We start from the raw sequence: 25,664 nt of genomic DNA, 5'->3' as shown, positions 1-25,664 counted from the left end.
TATGCCCTGACCATACTTGTTTCCACCTGTGGGGTCCAGCGAGCCACACAAGTCACCTTTCTCAGCCCCAGGTCCTCCTCCCATAAAATGGCCCTCCTAGGAGACAGTGGTGGCCCAGTAGTAGCATCCACACCTTCCATAGGAGATCCCAGGGCCCGAGTTCCAACCGCTGCACCTCCTACGCAGCCCCCACACGCCGGTTGCTACGACGGTGAACAGGTTTCAGCTGAGCTTCTGGGTTCACCTAGACTAGGATGAAAGGCTACCTACCCCCCAAAATCAGCCAGAGCAAACCCAGTGCATCACAGCAGTCTGGCCTCCAGTCTGTCACCAGGAGGGTCAGGGAGTGTTATGGGGTTGCCTAAGCCAGAGGCTGACCTGACAGCATCTACAACAAGCACCGTGAGGTGACCCTGCTCTGACACCGAGGGCGCACGCAACGTGCTGCCACTGGTTCTTGACCACACTGTACTTGCTCCTTCCTCGGGGCCTACGCACCTTTGGGTGCCTCTCGCTGAACGCTGTCCTCAGGCATCGGCACGACTCAAGAGACCACCCATCGGTCCCCTCCTTAGCAAGGCGTTCCTGCTGGCCACCTTGTATCCAAGAGCACATCGTCCCTCTGTCTCCCTGTTCCCTGAGCTTGCTTCTTTTTGACCGGACATCATGTTCGAGGAACCCTGGTGGCGTAGTGGTTATGTGTTGCGCTGTGATCCCCAGGTCAGCAGTTCAAAACCACTAGCAGCTTTGTGGGGAAAACACAGGGCTTTTGACTCTGGTGAAGAGTGACAATCTCAGAAACTCACAGGGGCAGTTTTACCCTGTCCTGTGGGGTCACTACGAGTTGGCATTGACTTCATAGCAGTGAGTGTGTGTGTGTGTATGTGTGTGTGTGATTACATTTATTGAATGGTCAAAGGGCGAGGTCTGTCCTCTGTATAACAGTGTTGAATAAATTATATAAATCTTCCCATACAGTGATTGGCCCACAAAAAAATCCCCAAACCCAAGCACTTAATCATGGGGGCTAAGGTACCCTGATCTTCACAGTCTCACCCTATTTCAAATCCTAGGCATCATGGGGAAGACAAAGCTGAGTGTCTGTCGCCATCGTGTGGCCAGAAAGGGGTGATGCTGATATCGCTCCCCAGCCTTACTCTGGCTTCTCTGGAAAAACCAAACCAGGCTCACTGCTGTGGAGTCTGTGGAGTCAATGCCCACTCACAGCGACACCCAGTGGGTTTCTGAGACTGTACCTGTTTGCGGGAGTAGAAAGCCCAGTCTTTCTCCCATGGACCGGCTGGTGGTTTTGAACTGCCAACCCTGTGGATCGCAGCCCCTGCAGTCAAAAGGTTTTGAGTGCCTCCAGACAGGTCACTAGGGTTGGTGTCACCCAGTGCTATTGCTCATGTTGTCACAGCTGCCGCGGGCCTCTTCCTTCAGCAGACCTGGCAGCGTCCAGCCTGACCTTGGGAGCCCAGGCCCTCCTGGCTCTAGGAGCTCCAATACCTAGTGAAGCCTGTGGTGGTGGTAGCTAGTGCAGGGGTTCTCAACCTGTGGGTCGGGACCCTGTCAGGGATTGAACGACCCTTTCACAGGGGTTGCCCGATTCATAACAATAGCAAAATGACAGTGATGAAGTTGCAACTAAAATAATTTTTTAAATCATTTTATTAGGGGCTCATACAACTCTTATCACAATCCATACCTACATCAATGGTGTAAAGCACATCTGTACATTCATTGCCCTCCTCATTCTCAAAACATTTGCTCTCCACTTAAGCCCTTGACATCAGCTCCTCATTTTTCCCCTCCCTCCCCACTCCCCCTTTCCTCATGAACCTTTGATAATTTATAAATTATTATTTTGTCATATCTTGCCCTGTCCGACTTCTCGCTTCACCCACTTTTCTGTTGTCTGTCCCCCAGGGAGGAGGTTACATGTAGATGCTTGTAATCAGTTCCCCCTTTCCAACCCACCCTCCCTCTATGTTCCCAGCATCACCACTCACAAAATTGGTCCCAAAGGGTCATCTGCCCTGGATTCCCTATATTTCTGGTTCCTATCTGTACCAGTGTACATCCTCTGGTCTAGCCAGACTTGTAAGGGAGAATTTGGATTATGATATTGGGGAGGGGGTGGGGAGGAAGTATTTAGGAACTAGAGGAAAGTTGTATTTTTCATTGTTGCTACATCGTACCCTGTCTGGCTCGTCTCCTCCCCGAGACCCCTCTGCAAGGGGATCTTTAGTGGCTGACAAATGGGCTTTGGGTCTCCATTCCACACGCACCCCTCATTCACTTATGGTAAGATTTTTTTTTTTTCTGATGATGCCTTATACCTGATCCCTTCGACACCTCGTGATCACACAGGCTGGTGTGCTTCTTCCATGTGGGCTTTGTTGCTTCTAAGCTAGATGGCCGCTTGTTTACCTTCAATCCTTTAAGACCCCAGAAACTATATCTTTTGATAGCCGGGCACCATCAGCTTTTGTTGCCACATTTGCTTATGCACCCATGTCTTCAGTGATCGTATCAGGGAGGTGAATACACAATGATATGATTTTTTGTTCTTTGATGCCTGATAACTGATCCCTTTGGCACCTCATGATCACATAGGCTGGTGTGCTTCTCCTATGTGGGCTTTGTTGCTTCTGAGCTAGATGGCCACTTGTTTACCTTCAAGCCTTTAAGACCCCAGACACTATATCTTTTGATAGCCGGGCACCATCAGCTTTCTTCACCACATTTGCTTATGCACCCACTTTGTCTTCGGCAGTTGTATCGGGAAGGTGAGCATCATAGAATGCCAATTTAATAGAAGAAAGTATTCTTGCATTGAGGGAGTACTTGAGTGGAGGCCCAATGTCCTTCTGCCACCTTAATACTAAACCTATAAATATATGCACAAAGATCTATTTCCCCATCCTCATATATAAATATATTTGCATATATACATGTATTTATCTAGACCTCTATAAATGCCCTTTGCCTCCCAGCTCTTTGCTCTATTTCCCTTAACTTTCCTCCTGTCCCACTATCATGCTCAGTCCCCACCAGGATTTCAGCAATTCCTCTTGATTACATTACCCTTGATCATGCCCTACCAGGCTTCCCATACCCTCCTCACCACTAATTTGGATCACTTGTTGTTCCCTTGTCCCTGGGTTTGTTAACACCACTTCCTTTCCCCCCACCTCCTCTTCTACCATGTCCCCCCGGAACTGTCGGTCCCATTGTTTTCTCCTCCAGATTGTTCATCCAGCCTATCTTATTTAGACAGACCTGTGGAGATAATAACATGCATAAAAACAAGTCAAAGCAAAACCAAGCAACAATATACAACAAAACAACAACAACAAACCAATGACAACAAAACAAAACACAACAAGAAAGAAAAGCTTGTAGTTAGTTCAAGGCTTGTTTGTTGGCCTTTAGGAGTGTCTTACAATTCAGTCTGATGGGACACCATGCCCTGGCCCAAGTCCACCTTCAGCATTCCCTGGGGACCTTGCCACTCCATTCCCTTGCTGTTCTGTTGCACCCCCTTAGTGTTTTGCCTCAGTGTGGCAGGATTTGATCGGGCGTAGTTCCCACACTATGTCTTCAGTGTTGTCACCTGTGAGGGGCATCATGTCTCATAGTTGAGCCGGCCATGTGTTCCTCTCTGTGGACTGGCTGCTCTAATTGAGGTCATCGTCCTCAAGGCCTGGTGGGCCAGGATGTGCTCCACTCTCTCCTCCTCCCACCTCACTAGCACCCCTGTGCTCCGATCAGGTATGTCCCTTTCCCAGAGCTGCAGATTCAGTGCCATCTTTTGAAATAAATTATTCTGGGGTGAGGGGCAGGTGTCCACTTAGTAGTTGGGATTGGGGCCAGCCCCCAGACCTCTCCACTGGTTCCCTATTCCACAGCAACAAAAATAATTTTATGGTTGGAGGGGTCACCAGAACATGAGGAACTGTATTAAAGGGTTGAGGCCTTAGGAAGGTTGAGAACCACTGAGCTAGTGTAACCCGCTGCAGAGTATGGCAAGGCTGGAGCCCTTGCCCACCTCCCCCAGCCCACTAGCCTCTCTCTGCGCCAGCACCCACAGCTCCTACACACTGCACAAACGTTTACAGGTGGCCATGTTGGTGCCACCTGCTCTGACATTGCCACTCTGTGGCTCCCCAGGGTCATCCCCAAGTCCCCAGTAAGGGGACACCCTGGCCCCTTGGCTCCCCTTGGGCATTTGGGATTGCAGCTAGAGCATCTCAGGCCTTTGGAGACGTCTGGTCAGGCTGTGCAGAGATGACGGTCTTGCATGTAACTCGCCATGAGAACGCGGGACACAGACTGGTGTCCTAAATGGAAGAAGACTTACCTAGGTGCAGTGGTCAGCTGCCCTTTTTGTTCAGGATGCTTCGACTGGCTCATACTTGATGGTGCCTGCTGGCTGCTGTTTGTCCAGGATACGCATTTTGTCTGACCATTCCCAAGAATGGCAGGGCTGACATGTGGCACCTCTGTCCCACAGAAAGGCTATCAGGGGCCCTGCTAAGCGCTCCAGGTGGGATGGAGGTCCTGGTGGCCCGGGAGAGGGCTGCAGGATGCATAGACATGGGGCCGGGGAACCCGCCCTGGCTTGGGGAAGCCTCTCTTTGGGGGCTCCAGCTCTGGACCTGCCCCAGACGTTGCCACTGGCCTCTGGGACTCTGCCCTCTGCCTTTCCTCCCCAGGAATCCATCAGCAGATCTGATGCATGCTCCCTCTGACATGCACTGCGAGCCCTCTCCTTCTCCATGCTTGCCTGCCAGAGCCTCTGCTCCTCAGGAATCACTCCTGACAGACCCCGGCCTCTACTCCAGCCTCCACAGAGAAGCCAGAGGGTGATTGAAGAGGTGTTAGCCAGCGTGTGCGTGATTCAAACCCCCCACTGCATGCAGAACGAACCCTAAACTCTCCCTGGTCTCTCAGGTGCTCAGCCGCACTGGTTCTCTCGGGTCCTCTCACCTGCTGTCCCTCATGCAGGAGCACGCTGATCCCTGCTCCGTGTGCTCGGGCCTGTCCACCCTCTTTCCTTTCTGCTGACCACGCTCTCTGTAGGAAGAGCATGTCTGCTAGCCGCATTTAAGTAGGCTTGCTCCCTTTTTTCTATAAGAGATTCCTGTTTACTTAGGAAAACCAATGATAATCAAAACACATTTCCTCCTAAGATTTGTAATTCTTCCTCGGACAGAAAGAACAAACAAAAACGAGTTCCTTTTGGTGTGTACTTTATTAGCCTCTGCTCTCTCCCAGTTGATACTAATCGCGTGTATTTAGAGGGAAGGGGGACCTTGAAGCAGCACAGACAGGCAGCTGTAAAATCGCTTGAAAAGCTACAGCCCCGCTCTCGGATCCGTCTGCCCGTTTTCTCGGTCACGGAGGTCTGCAGGTGGGTTTGCTCAGCTCTCTTGTTCTCTGTTGCAGTTTGAGATGTCATAGGCAAGGAGGAGGTGCCCCGGGGGTTCGTTCTGTTGTCTGTGGGGTCAAATGGGTTGGCAGTGACTCTACATCATCAGCAACAACACTGTATACTTGGTGACAGAAAGGATGGATGGATGGATGGATGGATGGATGGATGGATGGATGGATGGATGGATGGACGGATGGACACTGCAGACACTTGCTTTTGGTCTAAAAGGAGGACCAGACAGATCCTGGGTGAGCTCGAGGAGGCGACCTGTGAAGCCCAAATGTCTCCGCCCCTACTTTCTGCCTTGCAGGCGCAGTTGAGGTCCAGGTGCCTGAAGAGCCGGTGGTGGCCCTGGTGGGCACAGACGCCACCCTGCGCTGCTCCTTCTCGCCTGAGCCCGACTTCAGCCTGGCGCAGCTCAACCTCATCTGGCAGCTGACAGACACCAAACAGCTGGTGCACAGCTTCGCCGAGGGCCGCGACCAGGGCAGCGCCTATGCCAACCGCACCGCGCTCTTCCCGGACCTGCTGGCCAAGGGCAATGCGTCCCTGAGGCTACAGCGCGTGCGCGTGGCTGATGAGGGCAGCTTCACCTGCTTCGTGAGCATCCGGGACTTCAGCAGTGCTGCGGTCAACCTGCAGGTGGCAGGTGAGCGCGGAATGGGTGGCAGGTGAGCGCGGAATGGGAGGGAGGGAGCATCCACCGCAGCCTGCACCCCTCAGATTGATCCAAACCCCAGTGTTGACCTCCAGTACTCACCGCCCCTCCCCTCTCCTCTCCTGCCCTTAACCTTTGCCCTCTGTGCACCCCGCAGCCCCTTACTCGAAGCCCAGTATGACTCTGGAGCCCAACAAGGACCTGCGGCCCGGAGACATGGTGACCATCACGTGCTCCAGCTACCAGGGCTACCCCGAGGCCGAGGTGCTGTGGCAGGACACGAAGGGTGCGTCCTTGGCCAGTAACGTGGTCACGTCGCAGATGGCCAACGAGCAGGGCCTGTTCGACGTGCGCAGCGTCCTGAGGGTGGAGCTGGGCGCCTACGGCACCTACAGCTGCCTGGTGCGTAACCCGGTGCTGCAGCAGGACGCCCACGGCTCTGTCACCATCACAGGTAGAGGGGCGGGGGAGGCGCACGGACCGGAAGGATGGGCGAAAGGGCAGGAGGGATGCAGGGTTTCTTCATCAGAACTCCGATGGGCTGGGCCGAAAGCGGAAAAGCATTTTCATGTAGTTCTCCTAAACAAGACCTCCTGCTGTTTGTGACATTTTAATAACGTGCACTGTGTTGCCTTCCTGCGAGTGCCTAAGGTGGAAGTTGGGGATGAGGCAGTGGTCAGGCGGGGGCGGAGCCTGGAGCTATGGGGGTGCAGTGATACGGGCCTGTAACCTTGCCAGGGGGGTGGGAAGGCATGGCTGCATCCGAACCCTAGTCCTCTCCAGGGCGCTCAGCCCTCCTCCAGGTGGAGGTGTACCCCATCCGTCTGCGGTGGAAGAGCTGCGGATGCCTCTGCTGCCCCCAAGTGGCCAAACACTGGGTAATCAAAATCCTGCCATCCATGCCATTCGGACTGTCAGGGACCCCATAACACAGGGTCGAAGTGCCCCTGTGGGTTTCCAAGGCTGTAGCTGGAGTAGAAAGCCGCTCTCTGTCCCATGGAATGGCTGGTGATTCCAAACTGCTGGTTCTGTGGGTAGCAGCCCAGCACAGAACCACGCCGCCACCACCAGGAAGCTTACATCGTAGATGGAGGTGGCTGAGTTGGCTACGGTCTTGACCAGGGTGGTTCTGAGTCAGAACAGACTCAGCAGGCAGCAGTGGGTTTTTAGTTTCCTTTCCTTTAGTGCACACCCCACGGGCACCCGTTGTGTACGCATGCCTGCAGAGGGCCCAGCCCCCATTCAGCCCCAAGGAGACAATCTCCTGTGTGTGTGTGTGTGTGTGTGTGTGTGTGTGTGTGTGTGTAGGGGGGGGTGCATCCTGGCTCCTCAATCCTGCCCATCCTCCCATGGGGCCAGCCCAGGGCCCACTCGGGGCTAGGGCCTTGGGCTCTGTCTGCCCAGTTCTCTTCTCTTCCATGGCTTCTATTCACCCGCCCACCGCCCCGAGCCTGCCCACTCAGGGGTGTCCCCAGCATCTGCCCAAACCTCAAGCCTTGCAGGCTTGTTCCCACCACCCCCCTCCAGGACTGAGCCCCTCCCTTCTTGGAGACCGCCTTGGGCCCCACTCTCTGTGTGAGTCACCCCCTTGGACTCAAGTCTCCTGGACCCTTAAGAGAGGCCGCCACGTGGCCTGGTGGGGGAATGCTGAATCACAAGGTCCTGTCAGTGACTCAGGATCCAGTTGCTGGAGGAGGAAGTGGGGCGGGAAGCTCTTGGGGAAGGAGAGGGCTGTTAAGTTGTGGCCAGGAAACGCCTCTAGGGAGGAGAGAGGAGCCTGGAGCTGGGTGGGCTTCATGCTGCTTTGCACACCGGGTTGAATGGGATGGCTGTGGGAGGGAACCCCATGTCTGAGGGTATGTGTGATGGCAGGGTGAATGTGCCCACATTTTACATTGCTTTAGCCACTAGTGTTTTTATGAAAACCCACAAGCTAAGACCACAAGGTCAGCAGTTTGAAACCACCAGGCTCGCAGGAAGGGCCTTTCTGTTCCCGGCAAGAGTCCCAGTCTCAGCACCCCCAGGGGCAGTTCTCCCTTATTCTGTAGGGTTGTTACAAGTCAGAACTGACTCGATGGCAGTGGTTTGATAAACAGAGAACAGGTAGGGCATTGAGGGCAGCATGGCAAACACAGTTCTTCGACAAAGAAACAAGACCAGTGCCAAGGAGTTGCCCGGAGGCCACAGGGTCGCACGGTGATGGGACCTGTAGAGGAAATCTTTGAAAACTGACCCCGTGCTGGGGGTCTTCGCATTCAGACACATGTGCAGTTGCATAGGCTAGTTTTGAGGGCTCCTGTCCCTCCCCCAAACCCATCCCTTGGGGGGGGTCTGTGGGCCCCGACTTCCGTACTCTGCAGCGAGTAGATGAACTAGGATCAGAAACCAACTTCGGCCTCTCGGCCTCATTTCCTGTCCACCCCGTCACCCGCCCGCCTGCTTTTGTTAGAGCAGGTCTGGCCTACTTGGGAGCCCTTGGCCTGGATTTTGCTCCGGGAGCTCTGTGCCTGGCAAAGCATGCTGGGATTCAGACTCTGGGCAGCCATTCGGCCTGGCCTTTCGCACAGCTGATGAAGGACTGGGCCTCCCTGAGTCCACGTGGAGGGGCCTTTCTGGAGCAAGCCCTGAGCTTAGAGGCTAAAACTGGGGGGCTGTCCTTCCCTGGTTGAGTAGGGTCAGGCACCACCCCAACCCAGGGGTGAACGGAGAAAGCAGCCCCCTGGAGTATTTTTGTGGTCCTGCCCCCTGCCCCACCACAGAATCTCCATTCTGGTCCCCATGCGTTTCTGATGTGTGCACCTGGCCCTGCGTGTCAACTACTGTCTTCCACTCCTGCTTGCAAGTCTGTGGGGAGCTCTAGAAGGTTCTTGAGCATCATTCAGCTGCAGGCCGTGGCCACGTCTGGGTGTGGGTGGAGCGCAATGAGAGGGAGTGTACACAAAGCTGGACCCTGGGAAGGACAGTGTGCCAGCCCTGCTCACCCATCACGACAATGAGGACCAGATATGACGGTCTCTTCTCCCTCTCCCTTGTCCTGTGCCAGGGCCGCCCATGATATTCCCCCCTGAGGCCCTGTGGGTGACTGTGGGGCTCTCCGTCTGTCTGGTTGTGCTGCTGGTGGCCCTGGCCTTTGTGTGCTGGAGGAAGATCAAGCAGAGCTGTGAAGAGGAGAATGCAGGTGAGTGGAGGGTGTGTGTGTGTGTGTGTGTGTGTGTGTGTGTGTGCGCGCGTGCACTTGGGGATGTTGTATATAAGTATATGGAAAAATATGGGATGGGTGTGGGTGTATAAGTTGGGCTGGAGTGGGTATGTGTGTATCTGACCTTGAGGCTGAATTGTGTCTTGTGTTGGGGCAAGTGAGCTTGCTCATCTGTGTGCAAATATAGCAGGAGGAGCGTGGCTGGGAGTGTGACTGGATGTGACTGGGTGGCCGTCCTGGGCTGAAGATTGGGTGGATCTGTGAAAATGAGAGAGTGAGAGTAGAGATCAGTGAACCCGAGTGTGTTTGGGAGTGAGGGGGCCAGGCAACAGCTCCCTGTGAATCTCTCGGGGACAGTGTGCCCCTGTACGGGGGAAGGTGTGTCTTAGGGGGTCGATTCTGAAGCCCTCTGACAGGAAGCACCAGTATGGGTCGTTTTGGCAATTGGTAGTTGGGCGATTTGACACTGGCAGAGAGGGGGGTTGACCTTGGACGGCGGCTGAGTTAACGTTAGCTTGTGGGGAGACCTGGGTGGACGGGTAGGTAGAGGCTGGAAGAGGACTCGCTGTCAGGAAGGAGATATTGGTGAGTTGACAGATGAGTGAGGCCCTGCAGACGGACAGAGGGGCAGGCGGGTGAGGAATGGGTGGAGACTGATGGATGGGGAGGGGGGTGTTGAAAGTGATGATTGACTGGGCTGTTTCATGGATGGATGGACTGGTGGAGGCATGGATAAGGGGTCCTTGGCTAGGTAGGTGGTGGGCTCCAGGCTGGGAGCCCCTGCAGCCTCCACAAAGCTCTGCTCTGCTCTGTGCTGGCCTCAAACTCTGACCTTGGGTCCAGCATCTGGATCACAGTTCAAGCCTGCTCAGACCCTGTTGGCCTGCACACTCCTGGTGGAAGTGCAGTGATGAAAGAGGGGCCGAGAAAGGCTTTTTGTTCATTCGGACTTCTTGCCTCCCAGGAGCTGAGGACCAGGATGAAGAAGGGTCCAAGACAGGTGAGCTTGTGAGTCTAGCTGGGAAAAGGTTACCTGGGGTTAGGGGAACACACCACCCCTGCTCAGGTCAGCTTTGCTGTAAGATCTGATAAAGCGGTGATGCTCGAGTCCCCTCAATCAGACAGTCTGGCATTTGCTTAGAGTCTGATTGAGGATGGTGTGCCCAGATTCCCCCTCCTGCCACCTTTACCCCCTCCAGAGCCACTGCAGGGCCTGCTGGCTTCCTAGGGGTGGACTCAGACCAGCCCTGGCCATGACTTTGGGGTTAGCCAGCCTGGGTTTAAGTTCCAGCTCTATCTTGTACAAGCTGACTGGCTTTGGCCCAATCACTTTGCCTCTCTGAGACTCACTGTCCTCATCTGTAAAACGGGTCTCATGATAACAAGGCTGAGCTCGCCAGGTCACCGGGCTCAATGAACGGAGATAATGTCTGTACAGCGCTTGGTTCTATACACCTAGTAAGTGCCCAGGGAGGGGATGGACAGCTCTGGGCAGTAGCTCTGCGCCTTTGTGTTGCCCATCTATAAGATGGCCAGCTGACCCCTGCCTGAGGGCACCAGAGGGCTGGTTTAACACTGTCTTGTGTTAAACGGGAAACGGGAAGACAGGAAGGTGGCCTGCAGAGGCTTGGCGCTGTAGGGTTACACTGTAGGACCTGGGAGGGAACCCACTCATGCATGCTTGGCCACTGGAGGTCTAGCTGCCCTGCCTTCCTGGGGAACCAGGGCTGGGAGAGACAGAGCCCCACTCCCCCGCCCCACCTCCACAGCAGAATGATGCCTGGGGCTTACAGTAAATCATCCCAGTCAAGTTGGCTGCCCAGGTATGGGGGCCATGGAGGTAGTCCTGGGATCGGGTATCATTGCTCATGTCAGGAGGCAGATAGGGTGGGGGAGGAGGAGGAGTTGGGGAGAGACTTGCTCAGACTTAGTTCTGTGGGGGCGCAGGCCCACCCCTGTCAGCACCCTACGTGGCCCTCATTTAGGGGCTGGCTGAGTGCATTTTCACACCTCTAGCCCTGGTGGTGTAGTGGTTGTGTGGTGGGCTGCTAACCACAGGGTCCGCAGTTCAAACCCACCAACCACACCTTGAGAGAAAGACTTGACTTTCTACTCCTGTGGAGAGTGACAGGTGACCTGGTGTTCTACTCAGCCCTCTAGGGTCTCTTTGAGTCAGAACCCACTCGATGGCAGTGAGCTTTTTGGGTTTGTTTGTTTGGTTCGGCATATTTGTAGCCATGGATGATGGTCTCCATTCTGTGGCCCCAAACTTATATGGCCTACTGATGCCTTTTCAGAAAATAAAACTATTCTACACCCCTCTGGCAATTAAAGACTTCTGTACTGTAGACCAGAATCCAAGTTAAAGTGTAGGCATCTGCATGCCTGCAGAGCTCCCCGGGGGCAGCATTGGCCACTTTGGGCAATGTGGTGCTGAGGCAGGAAATTGAGGCCCGAGAAGGACGGGCAGGGCAAGCCACAGTGGGGGTTGGAGCAGCTGATTAGGTCGCTTTCCTGGGATGGAGTGCTATCCCCACCTCTACCTCTGTCCCCTCCCAAGGCAGCACTCTTCCCTCTGTCCCTGTCCTCTCTCATGGCACACCCTGTCCTGTTTTGCAGCCCTGCGGCCCCTGAAACACTCGGAAAACAAAGACGGTAAGGGCCTGCTGGTGCTGGGCCAGTGAGTTTGTGGTTTGTGTGGATGCGTGGAGGAGGGTGGGAAGGTGACTCAACAGTGACCTGAGGTTCCTGACCTGGAAGAGCTGCCTGGGCACCCCCCCCCCCACTCCCGCCTGCCTTGTGAGATGGCTTAGGGCTGTGTGACCAAGGTCCCCATATAAGCCAGGCCAGGGCTCGGTGGCAGTAGTGGATACTGAAGGGAGCCCAGGTACCTGATTCTCCATCCCCCTCCTTCCATGGTGTTCAAGACCAAATGAGGTTTGAGCAGATGTAGATCAAAATGTCAGCTTGGTTTTGGGCAAGTATGGCAGGTGTGTGTGTGAGAAGTGAGGGGCTTGCCCACCTTGCTCCCCTGTGAGGCAGCCTGGGTTCTGCTTTCTGATCAGCTGGACGAGCCCAGAGGGGCAGCCCCTGGGCAGAAAGGGACCAAGAGCACCTCCCAGTGGACTGACTGGCCCCCAAGAGTAGGAACAGGAGGAGCCGAGTCACATGCCACATCCTTTGTCCAAGCTCTTGGTCAGGCCACTACAGAGGGGCCTGAGGCCAGAGGTATGAACCTAAGGTGCCAGAGGGAGGGGGTTCCCACAGCATTGCTTTCCTTAAAGGACCACTGGAAAAGGAGGGAGTGGGCCAGGCCTTGGAGAAGGGACAGGACAGGCTGGGGAGCGGGGAAAGGAAAAGTCTGCCAGCTGCAGGGGCCCGTGGGGGTCAGAGTGTGTGCACTCTGAGTGGCCCGTGGGGACTGAGGACAGTCATCGTCAGCACCATCCTGGCTGGGTCAGACCCCCCACCTCCTATGCCATGTTTGGGGCCAACCCCACGCCCACTGTCACGCCTGCATATGTGGTGAGAGCCTGGGGTCTGGCGCATCCATGCCCACGCCTGGCCGTAGGGCAGAACTTGTGACATTTAATGCAGTTTCCCCTTCTTTCCTCCCCACCAGGAAATGCAGATGACGGACCAGAAATCGCTTAGCCCGCGAGGACCAGGAAGCTGTTGCCCCATGAGAGGCCTGTCCCTCGTCCTATCCCAAGCCCCCAGTGCGTGCGTGCCCAGGCCTGGGGGCTCCCCTGGCCCCCAACAGAGGGGTCCCACTCTGGCAGCTCCACCCCATTTCCACAGGACATGATACAAAAGTGACCCCCGTTTCCACCCCTATTTCTCCAATGGATGATTCTCAAGGGCCCTGATGCCTTATCTCTCTGGCGACATGACACGCAGACCATTGCTGCCTTACTTCATATGGGCACTGTGACACAGCAGCCTGCCACCTTCTTTGTCCAATCAAGATGCTACCTGGGCCATCAGGCTCCCTGTCCTCTCCAAAGGACACACCAGTCAGTGGGGGTGCTTTGCCTTATTTCTCCAAAGACACACATAGTCTGAGTCACCCCGTCCCTCTCTCAGCCTGCTCTCCCCTTGCACCATCTCTCACTTGGCCCTGCTCTTTGAGTCTGCGCACGGTTTCTTCCCGCCTCTTTCCTCCTCTACAGACCTGGAGACAGGTGTGCAGAGACACGCAGGCTCCTGTGCTGGAACACAGATGCGTCCTCCCTCCCCTGCGCCCCACAGCTGGGGAGCCTGGGCTGGGCCCGGTGAGCACCCTCTCCCCGGGAAGCAGGTGCAGCTTACACTGGATCTCTGGAGTGCAGGTGGATCCCAGGGAGGGTCCGCTCTGTCCCTCTGTCTGGCCAGCCGGGGAGCCTCAAAGCAGGGTTGGCACTGCTCCTTTCCTGTTGTCATTGGATTCCTGTGCCTTGAGCACCTTGACCTGGCAGGGCTGCGCGGGTGCCGGGGCCCTGAGAGAGCGTGGAGCTCCAGGAGCTCACAGCCGGCTGGGAACTCACACGGGAACTGGCCAGGAGCAGCACACCCGCCTGGGGGACAGTCAGGGTGGGCAGTGGGTGACCTGTGGCACCCACCCCACTCCCCGCTGAGCCCGGTTCTGTACCCACAGTTTCTGGATACCTCACCCCGACCCCACCCCTAAAATCCACACCCAGAGAGAGAAGAGGGTGTTGTATTTCTGTTCCCACACGCTTGCCAGGTGAATCCCAGGGCCACCCCACTGACTGGAGCTGGGGGGGACACACAGGCATCCCCCTCCCATCCTACCAAGGTGCTATTCTGGGGTGGTGCCAGCACCTGGCTTGCCTCTGGGCAGCCTCCAGTTGAAGAGAACTGATGATCTGATGCCCCCTTGTGACATGTCCCTCCCCAGCACTGGGGGGCCTGGAGCTTTTTAATTTAAATGTGGGTCTCTGAGGGATTTTGTAAACTGGGGGAGGATGGGGGGTGGTGGTGGTAATAAAAGCCTTGGTACAAAGCTTCCTCTCGGAGTGTTTACACAAGGAATGGGACAGCAAGGGTTTCCCCCTGGGGATTCAGGCTGGAGTCCTGGGGCCTGGGTCTCCTTGGGACCACCATTCCTAAGGGACTAGGTTTCTGCGGCCATGCGCCACCCTCTTCCCTGTTCTTCCTCCCTGGCGCAGTGACGTCAGATGTCAGATGACCGGAAGGTGACGCTCGCTCTTTGGTCCCTGTAGGGGCCCCTCCCACTCTGGAGCACCAGTTGGTTTCCTTCCCTCAGACGACGGTGCTGTGGAGGGTTAAGGGCCTTCCCTCATGCCTGTGTGTGGTTCGGTTCCTCGCTGACCCAATGGAATGGGCATCAGGGTGAGTTCAGAGGTCCAGGCCCAGGACCCAGTTTTGCCCTATGGTAATTTTTAAAAACCTGTTTATTGTGAATTAGGAGAAGACCGTTTTCAACAGTTACACACATTCTGATTCAACTCAGCGATTGCCATCGCTGCCACGCACCATCTTTCATGGGACGCCCTCCCTGTATCCAGGCCTCCCTCCTCAGCCTTCTGAATGCAGCCTTTTGGTCTTAAAGGGTCTGAATGCTGTCCTTTTGGTCTTAAAGGGTTGCCTATTCTACCACAGGTGAGCTCAAGTCCAGACCTGAGAATTGAGTACAGGCCATTGTCTTGGGTAGCCGTTCTCAGCCTGTGGGTGGCGACCCCTTTGGGAGTCGAACGATCCTTTCACAGGGGTCACCCGATTCATAACAGTAGCAAAATGACAGTGATGAAGTAGCAACGAGAATAACGTTAGGGTTGGGGGGGGGGTCACCACCACATGAGGAACTGTATTAAGGGTCGAGGCATGAGGAAGGTTGAGAGCCACTGGTCTTGGGGGTCCCACTAGCCTCTGTCCAACCAGGCAGCCCGCACACTCTCTGGGGTTTGAGTTGCTTTGTGTTTTTTTTCTCCCTCGATGTCCACTGGTCCAGTTCGTCTGGCCGGGGGTTGGGGGGCCTGCTGTCTGTCTGGTCCTCTGGACTAATCTGCGTGTCGTCCGGTTTTCGTCACTCTCTCTTGCAGCGCGGGGGCCGGGGGCAGGGGGAGAGCCACCGTTGCTTCATAGATGTCTGCTCCTGGGCTTTGGGGACCGCAGTCCTAGGAGACGAGTTAGGGGTAGAACGTGGTCTTTGCGGACCACGGTGTCCCCCCAAACCAGCCCAGCAACTTTCCTCAAAGCATTTGGTTATGTCTGAGAAGTTTTTTATAACTTTGTCCCCTGTGGGCACCACCACATTCATGGAGATCTTGGCCGCAGGACTTAATAGACAGTTAATATACAGAGATTCCCTGTCAAGCTCTCCCCCTTCTCCCTGTCCCACCTGTTCAGCCTGCGTGCCTATCCGACCCGACCATGGCAGGAACTTGTGTGTCACAGGACTTGCTTGCATTGCCTTTAAGGCCTGCAAAGTTCCCAGTGTCTGGTCCTGCCTCCATCGTTTTTGCCTGACCCCCTGCTTCTGTGTTTGCCTTGCCCTCTGCCACGTGGACCCACGTCTGCGCCTGCCTTAGCCGGGGTCTGCCTGCGATCTTAAAGAGCATGTCACTTAGCTCCTCTGGGTGTCCGTTTCCAGACACGAGACCACATGCCGTAGACCTGAGGAAGGAATGGATGTTGCAGACAAACAGAGAACAAGGTTGAGGGGCGAGGGAGCCCACAGGACTTTCTGGGTCAGTCTGCCCTGTGGTGTCAGCGTCCCAGGTTCCAGGCAGCCGCTCCAACTCCGGAGCCTCGAGCCCAGAGCAAGAGCGAGCCTGGTCACAGAGTCAGGTCTCTTGACTTGTCGCCCTGGCTCTGCTGGGGCCAAACCTGTGCATTTTGTTTTTCTCCCCTCTTTTGAATATCGTAAATCACTCTTCAGGAGGGGGTGAGACCTCCTGGGAAAGGAGTCCTTGGATGGCATGATCCTTAAGCGCTTAATTACGTGCTGAGAGGTTGGCACGTCCCAGAGAAGCCTCCGAAAGTAGTAAAACCTGGCATTCTCCCGGAAAACCCTGCAGAGCAGCTTCTGCACGCCCGGCGCTGCCCGTGGTCAGAATCAACTCCACAGCCACCGCCGCCGAGAAGGCCGGGCCTTCTTCACCCACTGGGCCGCTTCTAGAAGGTTGGCAGCTCAAGGAGTCAGCCTGCTGTGCTCAGGGTGGGTTTGAGAATCAGAAGACTTGAGCCTTTGCCCCTAGACTCGCCAAGTGCCCTGAGTGTGTCACTTCCCTCACTGGGCTCTAACGCCCACCAGCGAAGTGGAGACGCACTGTGTAATGGGCAGATCCTAGTCCGCGAGATTGTGGCGGCAACGGCCCATGCTTACTCCCAAGGTGATACGGAGTGCAGGGACCCAAAGGGCGCTGACTTCAGCCTACCCATCTGTAGGATGGCACAGTCACGGGATGGCACAGTCACGGGATGGCACAGTCACGGGCTTTTTTGCTCTCTCTGGAAGGGCTAAGGTAAGGTGTAGACAGGACAATATATCAAGCACTCAAGGGAGGGACCCAGCAGGTGTGAGACTTTTCTGGGGGTGCTGTGTGTGTGTGTGTGGTAGCCAGTGAGTCCCCGCCGGGGATGAGTGTCCTAGAGAGCAATATTTTGAGCTGCCCGTCAGCATTTTGATGGAGAATTCTCACTGTGCACCACTCTGCAGCCTGTACTTGTCCCACACAGACTCAAGAGGGGATGGAGCTAAGGTTCCTTTGCCTGGCTGGAGGTGTGACTGGAACTCGCTGCGGGGACCATTTGTAACAAGGGCGGGGAGCCTTGGGGGAGAGGTGGCCACAGGGCTGGGGTGCTCAGAGTCATCCCTTCTCTCGCTTTTCCCCAGGCTGCTCTCCACACTCAGAGGCACGACAGGTGTCCTCCAAGGGGTGCCATTCAGGGAGAGGCACCTGCCCTGGCAGGGTCTCAAGAGACTGTTGCTTGGCAGGGTTTTGGAGTGTGTGTGTGTGTACATATACTGAGCAGAGATTCTGAGCTGTCCCAAGATCCTGCCGTCAAGTCCACTGCTTAAACTGAGACGTGGCGCCAAAGTGTGCCCTAAGGTGCCCCAAACAAGAGCCTTTAAGTGCGTGGAACTCAGAAAAAGCTGGAACCAGAGGCCTGTGGGAAGTGAGGAGTCAGAATGGATGCCGGGGCATTGGTGAGCCGCAGAGCCAAACAACCCAAATGCAGCCAAGGCAGAAATGGATAAAGTGGTTGAAGTGTGTGTTCTCAGGGGGAAGAACTGGCAATGGCATTCCATAGGAGTCCTGGGGGAGCCAACAGTTAACGTGCCGGGCTGAGAACCGGAAGGTTGGGGGTTTGCGTATACCAGGGTGCCTCAGAAGAGAATGACCAGCCCTGCAAACCCTATTGGCGGGGGTGGGTGGACGGCACCAGGAGTCACAAGCAGTCTGGATGGCAGTCCTTCCAGACTGCCCCAGGCGGACACACTGACAATAAAACAGACACGCTGCTCTGCAGCGTTTTATCGCTTCTCTTCATCACTTCCCCGAGGCCGTCCTTCCACCATGCCCTCCTCCGACTTTTCCTTTCTTGGTGGATGTGTAATGTGCACTGGTAGGACAGAGACGAACTGCCCTGCGTGTTTCCGTACAGAAGTGGAAAACCCATCTCTGCCTGCCAGAGCAGCTAGCTGGTGGATCCGAACTGCTGATCTTGAGGTTAGCAACCCCGCATGTGACCTACTATGCTGAGTCAGAATCAACTCAGTGGCAGAGAGCTTGGTTTAGAACAGACACTACAGGGACTTGCGAGTACAGTGTATTCAGCAGAGGCCAACTACCTCCAAGATTGATGAATCAAGTCCATCAGCTGCTGCATGGGAGAAGGAGGAGGCTGTCTGCTCCCATGAAGCTGTATAGGCTCAGAAACCTTATAGAGTAGTTCTACTCCATCATAGTTAGAATTGACTTGACGGCAGTGGTTTGGGTTTGAGTTTAATGTACACAAATTGTTGTGTATGGATCCATTGATTTTGACCCATGTGTATAATCGTAGAAGCCCTGAAAGTGGAGTGGGCTACACGGGCGGCTAATCACAAGGTCAGCAGTTCAACACCACCACCCACTTCTAGGGACAGAGATGAGGTTTTCTTCTCCAATGAAGAGTCATAGTCTTGGATACACTCAGGGGCAGTTCTTCCCTGTCCTCTAGGGTCCTATGAGTCAGAATTGACTCCGCGCTACTGAGTTTTTAATATAGATATAGAATTGTGTAACCACGACCCAGATCAAGACAGAATATTCTGCGGTCCTAGAAATTTTCCTTGTGCCCATTTCCAGTCAATAGCCCCACCCAGAAATATTATTCTGACTTTCCCACCATCTCTAGTTTCACTTGCTCTTGAGCTTCATATAAAAAGAATGTTACCATTTTGTATCTAGCTTTGTGCATATATATATAAAGTCTCCAAATCCAGGGCTGCAGGCTCAATTTCAACTCAGAACAACATTCCTCAGGGCTTCTGAGACTGCCTGTCTGTGTGGGAGCAGACAGCCTCATCTCACTCCCTTGGGGCACTTGGTGAGTTTGAAGGGCTGACCTTGCAGCTAGCAGCACAATGCTTATCCCCCAGCAACAACAAAAGCCTCCCTCGTTAAACAAACAAACTCAAAAAACAGCATCTTATGGCACCGCTGTTCCACATTAGGTTTGTACCACTTCCTGCAGACATTGTTCAGTACGAGCAGAGCCTTGCAAGTGGGATCTCTTGTTCACTGGGCTTCTCACTCACTGCCATCGACTCAATTCCAATGCATAGTGACTCTAGAGACCTGTCGCGGTGGGGTTCTGGGACTGTAACTTTTCAGGAGTACAAAGCTTCCTACGGCTTGTTCATGTCACCTGTGGTCAAAAGCAACCAAACTCACTGCCGTCAGGTAAGAATGTAGCTGTTTACAGGAGTAAACAGGCCCACTGGAGGGAGTCGAAGTGCCCACCATACTGACGGTAGGCCAACTGGCAACTGCTACACCACCAGATATCATCCACCAACAGCTGCTAACTCTTTGGCTGGGTTCTCACAGGCTGGGGCAGGCTTAGGAGGGAAGGAGTGGGCGGGGCCAGGCTGGACTCAGCAGTGGGAGGGGCCTGAGGCCAGTCATCTCTTCCTCCCTGAATCCTCCCCATTGCTTTTCCCTTGAGCTCTCTCTGCCTTGTGGCCGCTGCCTCTTCAATTGCTGTCTTCACATTTCTGGAGCCTTCACACTAGAGGGGAGTGTGACTGCCCCCGGTGGACAGTTTGGGTATAGCGCCACAGCTGGAGTGTGTGCCAGGATTCTGAGCCTTCAAGGCAATGCATGGGGCTTGTCAGCAAGTCCTGTGACCATGTTGTCAGCAGGGACCAGTCCCTGGAGAAGGACTCATGCTTGGTAAAGTAGAAGGGCAGCAAAAAAAAGAGGAAGACCCTTGGCGAGATGGATTGACACCGTGGCTATAACAATGAACCTCACACATAAGAATGATTGTGAGGATGGCGGACGGGGCAGTTTCCTTCGGTTGTGCATAGGGTTCCACCTCACAGCATCAGCATCTTGCTGGAAGTAGGTGTCCAAAGGACTGGGGAATTTTTTATCTCACCAATAGGTAATTACAGTGACACCGTCACCCCTGAGGGTCCCCAGATGGCTCCTGCGGTGAAACACTCAACCTGCAGAAGGACAGTGGTTTAAATCCATCCAGAGGTGCTTTGGAAAAAAAGGTCTGGCCACCTGCTTTTTAAAGGCCTTGAAAACCGGACTTGCTGCAACACATGCCATGGCCACAAGTCCGAATGGACCGGAGGGCCACTTGGGTTTGTTTCTGCCCATCACCAAGGGGCTCCTTTGTTGCTGCTGTTAGGTGCCTTTGGTCGGTTCTGATTCAGGGAGACCCTGGGTACCAAGGGACGGACCACCGCACGGTCCTTCGCCATCCTCACAATTGCTCGCATGCCTCAGCCCATTCTTGCAGCCACTGTGCCAATCCACCTTGGCAAGGGCCTGCTTCTTTTTCACTGTCCCTCTGCTTTACCAACCTGATGTCCTTCTCCAGGGACGGATCTCTCCTAAGAACATGCCCAAAGTAGGTAAGATGAAGCCTGGCCTCGGGAGCATCCTGGCTGCACTTCTGCGACAGATCTGCTTGCTCTTTCGGCGGTACTTTCAGCACCATCATGAGAACACGTTGATTCTCTTTTGGTCTTCTCTTTCAATGTCCACCTTTCACAGGCGCACAAGGCAATCAAAAGTATGGCGTAGGCCAGGCCCATTTTAGCCCTCAGAGTGACATATTTGATGTTCAACACTTTAAAGAGGCCTCGTGCTGCAGACGGACCCCATGCAATATGTCATTTGATCTCTAGACTGTTGCTTCCCTGAGCATTAATTGTGGGTCCCAGCAAGATGAAACCGCCCCCTCGCCCCCACCACCGCCATTTTGTGTCCCCGAGAGTTACTTTGTTACATAGTCTGGGACTGACTGAGCGGACACATCTCAGCCCTTAGAGACAGAAGGACTGTGAGCTTTGCCTCTGGTCCTTCCTTGTTACCTGAACAGCAAAGTGCCCTGCCCCCCCGCCCCCCTTAACCTCCTCATCTGATAGGATGCTGCCCTCCGGGCTTGCTTCCTCCAGACGTGTTTCATCAGTGCCCATTTTAGAGGAAGCCCTGGCATGGATCATAATATTACAGTTCACAGTAGATCCACTTCTCACCTCCTTGATCTTGGGCACCCTACTCCTCATGATACAGCCCCAAAGTCCATCAGTCCAGCGATTCTCAGCCTGGCTGCATGTTAGAGCCACAAAGGGGGATTTTAAACAAAACCAGTGCCTGGGTGCTACCCTTGAGATCATCGCTACGTATTTGATGTGCGTTTCCTAGGGTCTCTGGCTGATGGATGGATGTACAATAGGCTTCAGAAGGCAGCTTGAACAGAGCCCCAGGGAGAAGCTGGGGAGGTGGATGCTCCCAGGCTCTGGAAACAAGCAGGCTGCTCTCTGGTCACTTATCCAAGCAAAGTGTTTTCCTTTTCTAGTTGAAGGAAGCATGGACAATATATCTGTGTAGTTCAGAGATGGGGGACCCCTGTTCCCATGCTGTGGGACCCAGAAGAGCAGGCTTCCCCATGTCCTGCCCTGATTCAGACCAGGCATCCACCTGGGCTCCTGGGAATGCTGCTAAGTCCCTTTCTGCCGGAGTTTGGGCAAAGGGAGGCCCTCCCTTCTCTGAGTGCCCCCTAGCCCCCCAATCCCTGCTGCCTCTCTTCCTCTCTCAGACACTCTCCCTGTTGCCCCCAGCCCTACAGATGTGCATAAGCACGTGACTGGTTCAGCTCCCTCCTTTCTTGCCCCCCCCCCTAGGAGGGAAAGACCATCTGCCCCATGCCTCACCGCTGTCAGTCTGCGCATGTGCACAAGGGTCAAGGAACCAGCCCGCGTGGTCCGCCTGCTTTCTCCCTTCCCTGTCTCAAATCTGCTCCCACCCTGGGGTATCCTGCTGTACTGCAGGAGCCCTGGAAGTGCAACACTCGCCCGCTAACCACAAGGTTGGCTATTCCAGCCCACCCAGAAGCTCCAAGGGAAAAACACCCCGCGCTCTGAGTCCCAAAATTCCACCCCCACCCCCCACCTTCTGATTCCCAGTGGCCCTGTAGGACACCGTAGAGCTGCTCCACAGGGTTTCCGAGATGGCAGGCTAGCTGACTGACGCATCTTTCTTCCTCGAAGGACCTGGTGGGTTCGAACCACTGACCTTTTGGTTAGCAGCTGCATCAGTGGGGCTCCTTCCATAAAGATTCCATCCCAGGAAACCCATGCGGGGGTGGGGGGCGGCTATATTCTGTCACATGAGGCTGCCCCAAGTCAGAATCCACTCCATGGCACCCAACGACGCTGCCATTGCCAGCCCACAGAACCCAGAGTAGCCCGGACTCAGCCTGTCTCCTTCACTTCCTCCCCAACGAGCCTCCCCTGCAGGTCTCAGGGTCGGACCTTCCTTAGTCTCTACTCTTACCTATCAGGTAAGTCTACCTACCTGGTGGTATAATTCTCTCAGGCCACAGCACTGGGGAACCTCCTTTGGGCCCTGTTCAGTCTCCCTCCTGCCTCTTGGGTCTCAGCACCCTCCACTGAAAATCCCTTGCAGAGGACGACACCCCCCACCCCCACTCCTGCAAGATGGGGAGCAGGGCCTGCCAGCCGTTGAGCTGAGGTCTCACCTTATTAGCTGAGGTCTCGCCTTATTAGCTGAGATAATCCAGTGTCATTTGTTGTGAATGACTGAGCGGGCCACTTGTCACTGTAGTGGATACCATGCCCACCGACGGATTGTGGACACATTTTCATTTTGTCTTCCCACATACTTTATGAAGCCCCCCCCCGCCCCCTACAGGATTAGGAGCCCTGGTGGTGCAGTGGGTTAAGTGTGGGGCTGTTGGTCAGCAGTTCAAAACTACCAACCATTCCTTGGAAGAAAGAGGAGGCTTTCTTCTCCATCAAGATTTACAGCCTGGGAAACCACTGGGAATCATTCCACTCTATCCTATAGGGTCACGAGGAGCCAGAGTTGACTGGATGGCAGTGTGTTTGTTTCTGAGTTCATCCAGAAAGCCTGCATGTTCGCTCCTGGGCTGCCCCTCAGATCTCTGCTGGCAATTTGGCATCTCACCGCCCAGATGAAGCGCTGGCTGGTTCACTGCTGTCTGGGGAGATAGAGTCTATACTCCCCCCACCACCACCTAGAGCTGGGCACAGAGCACCCCCATCCTCTGGGACAAGCAGGAAGGGCAACCCCCCAATCTCTGGATGAAAATGACTCTCTGTGACTGGGGTTCACTTCTGCATGATCCTGAACAAAGGCTTTCCCAGAACATGAATAATGTAAATGAGGCCGCCAAAGGGTGTTTAACCTATTTAAAGGAATAATTAGAAATCTTTCAGAAGGCCCTGTTTACTCAGAATCAATTGATATGGTAATTGCAAGTCATTCTTTACCTTTTAGAAAAAAATTTACTTAAGAAGGTCCTCCTTTCCATCTTCACCCGCCCCTTCCCTCTGCCATTATGACAATGACAAGCAATGCCATGAAACAAAATGTGGATGAACGGTGGGATAGAACATCTGCTCTGTCAGCCTTCCCCAAGTCACAATAAAATGTTACCAAAGGAGAAGAAGAAAGATGAACCAGTCAGGGTGCAGGGTGCAACGATGAAACGAAAAACTTTCCTCTAGTTCTTAAATACTTCCTCCCCCCCCCCCCCACTATCATTACCCCAATTCTACCTTGCAAAGCTGGCTAGACCAGAGGATGTACACTGGTACAGATAGCAACTGGAAACACGGGGAATCCAGGACAGATGACTCCTTCAGAACCAGTGATGAGAGTGGCGATGTCTGGAGGGTGGCGAGAATGTGGGGTAGAAAGGGGAAACTGAGTACAGGAATCTACAAATAGCCTCCTCCCTGGGGGAGGGACAGCAGAGAAGAGGGCAGGGGGAGACATCAGACAGTGTGATATATGACAAAATAATAATAATTTATGAATTATGAAGGGTTCATGAGGCAGGGGGGAGTGGGGAGGGAGGAGGAAAATGAGCAGCAGATATTAAGGGCTCAAATAGAAGGCAAATGTTTTGAGAATGATTATAGCAACAAATGTACAAATGTTCTTGAAACAATGGATGGATGGATTGTGATAAGACTTGTATGAGCCCCCAATAAAATGATTTTTAAAAAAAGAAGAAGAAGAGTCTTCCCTCCTTTGGCTGGCAGAGGTGGAGGGAGATTGTGTAAAGGTATGGTGGCATTCTCGCACTGTGAATGGATAGCTCTGAGCAGAGGGTCGGTTCCCAGCTCAGTCAGGACCAAGGAGAGAGGTTTGGCCTGAGACCAATAAAGAGAGGTCAGGCCAACGGGAGAGGCAGGTAGCCTGCTCATTGCTCATCCAGAGACAGCACTTGCAGGAGCCCAGGGAAGGGCCCCCCTAAGTACCAGTCCTGCAGATCAATGTAATCCCTTCGCCGGCAGATCGATTCTTTTTCTCAGAGTTTAATAGGGTTGTTGGCTTTGGCTTGGGGAAGAGGAAGAGGCCCTTTCCTCAGGAGAGAAGCTGTGTCAGCGGCAGCGGGCCAGGGTGCCTCCCTCCCTCCCTCCACCCCCCTTGGAGGATGAGTCAGCTGCTAGGATCCCTTTCTTAAACACCCCCCACCCTCCCCAGGGCTCTCCCAGCCTGTGGGCTGGGCTGGCATCTAGGAGGGTGGGCTGAGGGGCTTTTTGGCTGACTGACCCTCTGCACCTGGTCTGATGTCCTGATGTGTGTGTGTGTGTGTGTGTGTGTGTGTGTGTGTGTGTGTGTGTGTGTGTGTGTGTGTGAGAGAGAGAGAGAGAGAGAGAGAGAGAGAGAGAGAGAGAGAGAGAGAGAGAGAGAGAGAGAGAATCTAAAGAATAGCGTACCCAGGTCAGCCTGCCAGCCCCTTCTGTGCTGTACTGTTGAGTGCCAAGAAAGGGGGGAATTGGCTCAGCCATGGGGAGCAAAGCTCCGAGCAGGATACAGAGGCCCTCCCTCCAAGCTCCAGGGATGTCCACCCAGAAAGGCTCCTAACTCGCTGCCATCATGTCAATGCTGACTCACAGTGACCCTGTAGGACAGAGTGGGACTGCCCCCGTGGGTTTCTGAAGCTGTAACAGAAAGCCTCTCATTTTCCTCCCGTGGAGTAGCTGGTGGATTCAAACTGCTGACCTTGCAACCTGATGAGTCACCGCCCCCCCCCCCAGGACCAAGGCACATCCCTGCGGTTCTGTCTCCGGGATAGGAGCAGCACCTCCTTCAGAGGGTGGGGGGCAGCCTTCCGCTTGGCAGCGTCCTCAGACCTAACCCCTCCTCTGAGGATGTGTCCCCGTCCTGGTGACTGCAGGGAACTTAGGGGGACCTCTCTTCCCAGCCCAGCAGCTTCCTCTCCGCTCCTGTGGTTTTTCCTAATAAACACCTTTAAAATATTTATGAAGGCAATTCAATAAAGTTAGTCAGCATGGCTTTAAAATGATCCTCTTCCTCGCTAATAGGTAGCGCTAGGCGTCCTGGTGGCACCGTGGGTTCAGTGCTGGGGGAGCCCATGAAAGGCTTGGTGGTTTGGATCCACGGTACGCTGTGGGGGAGTGCTAAGGCAGTCTGGGTCTGCCTCAGGAACCCTCCTGGGCCGCTCTGCTCTGTCCTATTGGGTCACAGTGGTTTGCACTGGGCTGAAGGTCAGGCATGAGCTCGGATGCCCGCCTGTGCTCCACCAGGCCGTCGGGATGCAGCCCAGGGAGGGCATGCAGAGCTGCCATTAGATATGGGAGCATTGTGGCGGGG

General features: G+C 54.5%; 1 protein-coding gene across 3 annotated transcripts in view; it reads left to right on the top strand.

The window, feature by feature from the left end:
- The window catches only part of CD276 (CD276 molecule), a 40,420-nt gene extending 26,118 nt beyond the window's left edge, over positions 1-14,302 (top strand). For all 3 annotated transcript variants that reach the window (XM_075535466.1, XM_075535464.1, XM_075535465.1), the window contains exons 3-8: positions 5,751-6,089; positions 6,256-6,552; positions 9,142-9,276; positions 10,262-10,297; positions 11,917-11,952; positions 12,920-14,302. In XM_075535466.1, the coding sequence (XP_075391581.1) occupies positions 5,751-6,089; positions 6,256-6,552; positions 9,142-9,276; positions 10,262-10,297; positions 11,917-11,952; positions 12,920-12,951 (875 nt within the window). In that variant the 3' untranslated portion in view covers positions 12,952-14,302. The remainder of the gene's footprint in view (positions 1-5,750; positions 6,090-6,255; positions 6,553-9,141; positions 9,277-10,261; positions 10,298-11,916; positions 11,953-12,919) is intronic.
- The last annotated feature ends 11,362 nt before the right edge of the window (positions 14,303-25,664 follow it).

This window comes from Tenrec ecaudatus, chromosome 17 (assembly GCF_050624435.1).
Source record: "Tenrec ecaudatus isolate mTenEca1 chromosome 17, mTenEca1.hap1, whole genome shotgun sequence".
NCBI classification, from domain to species: domain Eukaryota; kingdom Metazoa; phylum Chordata; class Mammalia; order Afrosoricida; family Tenrecidae; genus Tenrec; species Tenrec ecaudatus.
This window is presented reverse-complemented; position numbering and strand designations above follow the sequence as displayed.